Below are 8067 nucleotides of genomic sequence, written 5' to 3'. Positions count from 1 at the left end.
TCTTGAGAAAATATTTTATGGTAGTGCTTCACTATATTTGATACATAATTTGTCTAGTTTTACAAGTGGGTTCTCCAAGATGATTATAATCATTGTGTAAATGAGATGTTAAGGAGAGCTGGAAAAAACTTACAAAAAAATGTCTTTATAAAACCTAACACCTCAAATAGTTTCCCTCTTGTAAAATGCTAAAGGAAGGTTGCTTTAATATGCACAAAGAATTGGATATTCACAGAGATAAAGAATATCCAGTTATCACTAATGACAATTTTTGAAGGCATATTAAACCTCATACTTTAAGTCAATTCCTAACTAGTTCAGGTTATGTGGAATCTTCCCTCCCACATGCCCACTGCAGGGCTCTTACACCATTCTCTGAAGCATATAGCTGTGGCTGCTGTGGAAAACAGGCTAGTAGACCACCCATCTATTTCATAAAACTGCATAACTGGTGAATAACTAAATTAAGATTTCCATGTTAATAACCTAAATGTTTTAAACAAATGCTTTTTAATGTAACAGTAAATTGTGAAAAGACAGTGCCCTTGACTACGCAAGTTGAAAATACATGTAGTCTGTAATATTGGGCTGGGGAAGTCCTATTTAACTGAATGTAATGCTAGTGAAAGTAGCCCTCGTGCCGACTTTGCAAACTGCAGTTATCTATCCCTACAAAAGGGTACAACAGAGAGATGCTGACTTGCAAAAGCAACGTCTCAGGCTCTGTGGGCTGTCATGTTACCCTAACAAGATTGAATACCTCCCCTTCTCCACCCATAGCAGCTGTCAATGGCTTTTAACATTGCTTCAGTCTCTCTCGGTCCCTCACTAGTTAACACGATTGAAACACCAAACTGTCCACAGTGCTGCTACCCTGATGGCTGGAAGTCTTCAGCACACCCCAGGTCAGAGCATAAATCTCTTCTGGAGTCTGCTGTCCCGCTTGTGGCTGTACTTGCTATTGGTTAGCTGGCAAACGCGACTATAATCGCTAGCCTGGTCCCCTCACAAGCATTGGAGCGCCCACACCGCCCTTGTCCGTTGTGCCGTTAGTTAACGCGTTGAAGTTACACCCTCCCGCCAACGAAGGGACTAGCCTGGCCGCGGCCCGCAGAGGTCGCCACCCCCCACCTAAGGGCAGCGGCCCGAGGGGAGCCTGAGGCAGGAGCCCGGCTGTCCGGCGGCGACTCCTTTCCCAGCCGCTACTGGCTTGGGCTGTTCCGGCCCTCAGCAGGCGCCGCCCGAGTTAAAAGCAGAGCGGAGGCACCGGGGGGTCCTGAGTTCCGACCGGCCAGGGACATCCCCCGGTCTCGCCACCCCGGCCTAGGGACAAGCCGGACACGCCCAGCAGGCCCGGCGCCCGGACACGCCAGACCAGGCCGGAGAAAGGCCTCAAACCGACGCCGTGAGCCGAGCGGGGGAGGGGGAGCGGCCCAAGCCTCCTGTCTGTCATAGGGAGCCGCACCGGGCGGCAGCGGCGGCAGGCCAGTAGCCGCCCCCACCGCCAGGCTCAGTGGCTGGCGGCTGCCTGCCTCTAGGACTCGGAGCAGCCTTGCCTGCCTGCCTGCCTGCCTGCCTGCCTCCCTCCCCCGCGGTAGCCCAGGACTCAGGAGGGCAGTGCCACTGCGCGCCGCACCCCCCCCCCCCCCAGCTTCTCCCCGTTGCACGTGGTCTTCACGCAGTTCACGTCCTACGTCGTCGCGCTTCACAGGCTTTGGTAGCCCAATCCGTTACTTCGTTACAGACACACCGCCGATGAGCCTCCCGTGCACCAGTAAGCGCGCGCCTTACATCGCGGTCGGTCGCTCGGTCGGCTCCCCGCCCCTTCCCGGCGCGGCGCAAGGAGGGAGCGAGAAGGGGCCGCTGGAAGTTAAGATGGCGGTGCGTGTGTGAGTGCGGCGCGGAGCGAGTCTTTTCCTGGCGCTGCCGTTGCGGGCTCTCGCATCCCGCTCCACGTCGCCTCGCCGTGGTGAGGGAAGGACTCTGCTTGCGGGTGCGAGCGCCCCCGCCGCCCCGGGGGAGACGCCGAGCTCCCCCCACCTCCATTGTGTGCCCGGCCTCTGCCTGCCTCGCGGGGGAGGAGCGCAACATGACATCGATCCACTTCGTGGTGCACCCGCTGCCGGGCACCGAAGACCAGCTCAATGACCGGTGAGGGGAGGCCCATGTGGGGGAGGGGGAGGGGCGCGGCCCGGCTCCCGTGTGTGAGGGGAGAGGAGGAGGGGCCGGGCCGGGCCCATGTGTCTGGGGGTAGGAACGCGGCGTGTGGAGGCCGGGCTTCGCGTAGGCAGGCAGCCTCGCCGTGTAGGTGTCCGCGGGGTCGGAGGGATGGGGGAGGTCGAGAGTTAACCCGCTTCTCTGCCCTGTGTCTGATGAATCGGAGGGATGGGTCACCCCCCCGTTCCCCATAGCCAACTGATGTGGGGGGTGCCCCCGCCACCTCTGCGGGGAACGCCTCTAGGCTACACCGTTTACAGCATGATCGTTTCTTTATAGTCCCCTGGGACCGTAAACGCTGGAAGATCGTGACCTCTGCGAGTGGGTGTCTCACTCCCTTCCCCGTCTGTCTGTCTCCACCCAGCTTTTCCTGGTCAGGGGGAGACCAGGGTTGTACCAGGCTCCCGATGTGAGAAGAGGGTTATAATTACTCCTGGGCTGGGGCTGAGGAGGAACAAGAATTTGTCTGTATAAATTAACGATGACTTGACAGACGATGCAGATGGAAGGTTGGGGGTGGAAATGATGGAAGATACGCGGGGATGGTGAGGGAAGTATACAGCGGGATAAAATATAAATGTTGTATTAGGTTTTAGGCTTTTATTTGGAAAGGGCTGTTCTATCAAGTGCTGACTGAGTGGCTCAGGCAGGGAAGAGAAACAGGAGAGAAACTTGGAAACCCATTGCATCTTTGGAGTGTGGTAGTTGGAAACCTTACAATTATATTTTAGACTCTGGGGAGAAGAATGCAAGCTATGAAGAAATTAAAACAGATCTGGGGAAAGGAAGGAAACCTTTTATTTGAATCTCAAGAGGTGTGATATGTTTTAGAATTCTTTGTTGGTGTCTTTTACTCTAGCCTTTATTAATTGAGTTTTCTGCAACTAGTAAATTTCAAAAATATAAAATCTTAATAGGATCTGAATTGATATGTTCTCAGCTTGTATTAATTTCCTGTCAAGTTGTTTGTGGTTAATAATAGAGAAGACCTGTATTTAGTTATAGGGTGGAAATCCAAGTATTCTCCTTTCTAAACAGGTTATGTGTGTCTTTTGGATATGGACTTCTGGCCTTTTTGCTGTCTCCCAGGTTTGAGAATAGGTCTAGGCTGCTTCCATCATGGTGTCTTGCTGAGCAATTTGGAGTAGGAAAAAAGAGAGAGAGATGCCTCCATTAAACCACATCTGAGATTCAAGGGCTTAATGTTTATAATGAACAAAGTGAGTGAAATGTGATCCTTATAAAATGACTTAATCTGCTTCATCTTTGACCTTAAACAGAGAGGAGAGATTTTTAATGATAAAATGTGGGCTGCGATGTGAAGGTTGTCAGTTGGGTGTAACTTTTTTGGGGTTATCTGGTGACACGTTTTACAGGACACTGTCATGTGTTTCCCAGAGGAGGGGGCCTAACTACTGTTGGGAGATAGACCTCCTCCACAATTATGCCTTAAAGTATGGTATGCAGCTATTTCCTGCAGGAGGAGGAAAATGGTGAGCACTAATACTGTGTAGGTAAAAAAAATGGAAATATCCCTAACTTTTGGCTTACAAAGATTTTTGATCTTGAAAGAACCAGTGTGTTTTTTAAAAAAATATGACAAGGCTGTTGTTCATATAATTATCCACATTGCTCCAAGTGTATTGAAGGAACGCTCCAGGTTTTTCTTTAATGTATTACCTGTCTTGTTTATTGGCTTATCTTGTGAAGATCTTGCATTCAGCTAGCCTGCATTTCTCTGTAATTCAGTAAGTTTTGAACACCACAGCTGATCAATTTCAAAATAACAGGAAATGTGCTAGAAATCCATGACCAGAATTCTATTGATTTGGGGAAAAGGGGGAAAATGGGGGACATACGGAACCTGTGCTATCTAATTAGAAAAGCATTGCATGTCCTCTCATCAGAGCTTATCATCTTGACACCTTGAATAAATTATCTCCTGGGCAAGGTAAAATAACAGTGCGGGGAATGGGAGTGTGTGCATAGTCCTGGGGGTGGAGAGAATTGGGGACCTGGTATGGGGGAGAGAGGCAAAGGGGTTACCAGGGCCATTGGCATAATGGGTAAGGTGAGCATGGGATGCAGACAGAGTCCCGATCATCAGGGGTTAGAATTGAGGACACTGGAATGGAAGGGGGAAGAGGGGACACACACAGCTCCTTATGGGGTGGAGCAGGGGGACCCTGCTATGGGAGGTGAGGAGGAATGGGGAAAAGGAAGTGTGCACAGAGCCTCTGCTATGGGTGATATAATGGGAGATCCTGGAATGTGGGAGGAGGAATGGGGAGGGTGCACAGAACCCTCTGATGTGGGAAGATTGGGATACCCTGGTATGGGGAGAACACAGAACCCCTGACATAGGGGAAGGGTAATGGGGGGCATATAGAACTGCTGGCATGGAGAGAAGATTGAGGAGCTCTAGTATGGGAAGAGAGTGAATGGGGGGCACACAGACCTCTGGGAGGGTGGAGGTTGAGGGACCCTGGCATTTTGTGGAGTTTGAATAGGAGGGTACACAGAGTGCCAAAGTGAGGGGAGGTGTTGGGGGAAGTTGCATGGAGCTGCTGAAAGAGATGGATGGCAGAATGGCACATAGAGAGTTTGTGATGTGAAATGAAGGAATTCAAGAAGCCCTTCGTACAGGGTTGGGCTAACTTTTTGGCCTGAGGGCCACATCTGGGTATAGAAATTGTATGGCGGACCATTAATGTGAGAAGGGAAGGGGTGAGGCCGGGAGGGGGAGCGGCCGTGGTGCTCTGGCCAGCGCACTGCTGGGCCCACGTGGTGGGGGAGGGGCAGAGGGAAGGTGCAGGGCTGGGAAGAGGATTGGCCACTGCCGTACCGCACAGCTTGTTCTGCAGCCTTTCCGTGGACCAACTGAATGGAGCTCATGGACCACTGGTTGAGCTGGAGGGCCTGATGAAAAGCTTAGATGGACCATAGTTTGCCCACCCATGCCCTGGTATGTTCAAATACAATAACCTTGGCCTACAAGAATTGCAAAGTGTGTGCCCACTCCTGCTCCCCCTTCCCCCGCCACCGGTTATCTGTACTGAATATGTCCCTACAGTCCTTATATACTTCCTAATTTTATTTTACCACAGCAGCAACCCTTAAGACTTTTTTTGATACAGGAAGCTTCACAAAATGTGGTAATTAATATATGAAAAAAGCTGTAAAAGTGCTAATAAGTAGTGACTTCTGTTGAATCAAGTGCCTTCCTAATCTAAGCTGCAAATCATAAGTATCCTCTTCACAAACATAATTTTACTAGAAATGTGGTAAATGTGTATCAGAACTTGTAACTGTATGAATTGAAAGAGGTTCCAACTTGAGTTTGTTGGGGGGAGGAGGGAGGTTTTACTCAGGAAATGCCAGTTCTCATTCGTTTATAGCAATACTACTTATCTCTATAATGTGACTATCTATAATGGGGTCTAGATAGCATTATGCTTGGTTTCCCATAAATACGCATTTAAAAATTCCTGTTGATGTAAGATGTTTTTCCACATCTTTTTTCCATTTTATAAAGTTTGTTTTTTTTCTTGACTTGCTATTTTTTCTACCACGAATATTGGCAAAGTCACTTTTCTCCATCCCCACTGCAGTTTCTAATTGCTTCTCAATCTGATTTTTGTGAGTAGAATTCCATTTTGACTGCCTACTGTATACTCTGCGCAAAAAGAACCCAATAACTAAATAATGTTGGTCTCATGAAATGATAAATGGATGAATGTCAACTGTTTAAATTTTACATTTGGGGTATCTTTCCCTATTGAAGCATGGGATTGACACATTTAACTTCCCTGTGAATCAAGATACTGGATGGCCTCAGATCTTAAAGTAAGGCATTTAACCAGTGCAAATTTAGAGTAGCAAGTATAATGTATGAAAGAGGCAAAGTCAATTTAAAAAGCACAGTTCTCTGAAAACGTTTAACTCCTATTGTTACAAATAACACTTGAAATTTGAGGAAAAATCTTTTCACTTTACTTTGTGAATTTGATTGCAGTTAGTGTATAGTTTTCACTAATTTCTCCCAACATAATTAGTCTCCCCTTTTTCTGAGTAGGCATTTCACCCAATAACGGGAAAGGAAAACACATTTTAAAAAAGATAGTAAAACCCACAAAAATTGGGAAGGGGACTTGGACAGTTGTAGTACCTGAAATTGCTTTTTAACTTTTCTTTTTGAAAATAACTAGACTCCACCTTGATTGTGTCCCTTAGTACTGTCTCATAGAACTTGAAGTAATATTAAAATAATTGTTCAGGGAATTTACAAGATGCCTAGAAGCTATTTACTCTGGAGAAAACAAAGTACAAAATTATGTTTACAAGGAAGGAAATATATGGGGCTTTTATTAGCATTCATTTTTTGAAATGGTTAACTGATATGCTTAACGTTTGTTTAGGACGAATTGAACTAATGAAGCTTCTCCAGAGCAGTACTATGTTTGTTAGAAAAATAGGTGACTTGAGATTTTTCCAAACAATTTTTCTGCTCTGCAGACCAAATAGGAAAAATTTGAGCTGCAGTCTGCAGCTTGATGAGCTAGAAATTTTTCTTTTTGCAGAGTATAGGTGACACAAGTAGTTTATGGCTTTAATTTTTAAAAGCGAAGTGCCTAGCTACAGTGACAATAGGCATTAAAGATATTAATATACTTGGGTAAACTATGTTCCTTTGCTTAGTAAGGTGTTAATGTGTGCAGGGCTGGAGACCATGTATTCTGTGTACACCTCATGGAGCATAGCTCCACAGGGGCTCTTGAACTGATGCAGAGAGGGTATCCCGGGAGAGGCAGGGATCTGGTGGATCCTTAACTTCTAATTAGCCTCTTCCCATTGTAACTTTCTTGTTTAGACAAGCCCTTAGTACAAACAAGTGTATTGGGATTTTGTTTTAAGGCAGGGGTGTCAAACTCATTTGCCGTGGTGGTCCAGATTTGAATTAAATGTTCTTCAGGTGGGCCATACATACCATAAATCGAAATATTAGGCACAACCATTTTGATGTAGTATTGTATTTTATTTGCTAGATATCAGCGATATAAAAACTGCAGTAAATTCACTTCTACAACTACTACTACTATTTTACGATTAAAAGAATCGATCACTGATTAAGAATTATAGTACTGCACGATGCCCCAAGACCACATTGTCCCTCTCCCGCCTTTTGGAGCGCTGTGTCTCGTGCACACAGCGCTCCACGCGCTGCTGCCAGAGTACAAAGATCTCGCGGCGTACGTACCCTCTGGCGGCGTGTCGCGCTGCCGCGAGATCTCGCGGCGTACGTACCCTCTGGCGGCGTGTCGCGCTGCCGCGAGATCTCGCGGCGTACGTACCCTCTGGCGGCGTGTCGCCAGGGGCTGGACCAAAAAGTTTAGTGGGCCGTATCCGGCTCGCAGGCCGGATGTTTGTCACCCCTGTTTTAAGGATTTATTCTCTTAAATGCACAGGGGATTTAAACTTAATTTCCAGAAGTTTTAATGTGAATGACATGTCTGCTTCCTGTAATAAATAATGACATAGCATTTAAATATCTATTTATTGTCTTGAGGAAAGTATCAGTAGTGTTTCTGGAAAGCTTAGTCTTGAAACAATCCATTTTTTTGAAAAACTAGGAATTTGTTTGCAACTTATCATAATGCTGCTGTTATCAACATCCTTTATCTTCTTACTGACTGCCATATGTTGTGAAAGATAACTAATACAGTATGAAGATGTGTGATAACAAACTTATTTACAATGCTTCATACACATTTTTAGGAATTGCCCACTGATTGTAGCTTATGTTTCTAGGCAGTAAACCATAAAACTTGTATGCTCCTGTCCGTAATAGAC

At 46.6% G+C, this 8067-nt stretch overlaps 1 protein-coding gene across 5 annotated transcripts in view; it reads left to right on the top strand.

Annotated features, from left to right (window-relative positions):
- The first annotated feature begins 1849 nt into the window (after positions 1–1849).
- The window catches only part of UBR5 (ubiquitin protein ligase E3 component n-recognin 5), a 156442-nt gene continuing 150224 nt past the window's right edge, over positions 1850–8067 (top strand). For all 5 annotated transcript variants that reach the window (XM_067537338.1, XM_067537335.1, XM_067537337.1 and 2 more), the window contains exon 1: positions 1850–2151. In XM_067537338.1, the coding sequence (XP_067393439.1) occupies positions 2090–2151 (62 nt within the window). In that variant the 5' untranslated portion in view covers positions 1850–2089. The remainder of the gene's footprint in view (positions 2152–8067) is intronic.

This window comes from Emydura macquarii, unplaced genomic scaffold (genome assembly GCF_026122565.2).
Source record: "Emydura macquarii macquarii isolate MOO-44397 ecotype Brisbane River unplaced genomic scaffold, CSIRO-AGI_Emac_v2 contig_383, whole genome shotgun sequence".
Classification (NCBI taxonomy): Eukaryota; Metazoa; Chordata; order Testudines; family Chelidae; genus Emydura; species Emydura macquarii.
The sequence above is the reverse complement of the archived record's forward strand: the minus strand, read 5'-3'. Positions and strand labels throughout refer to the sequence as shown.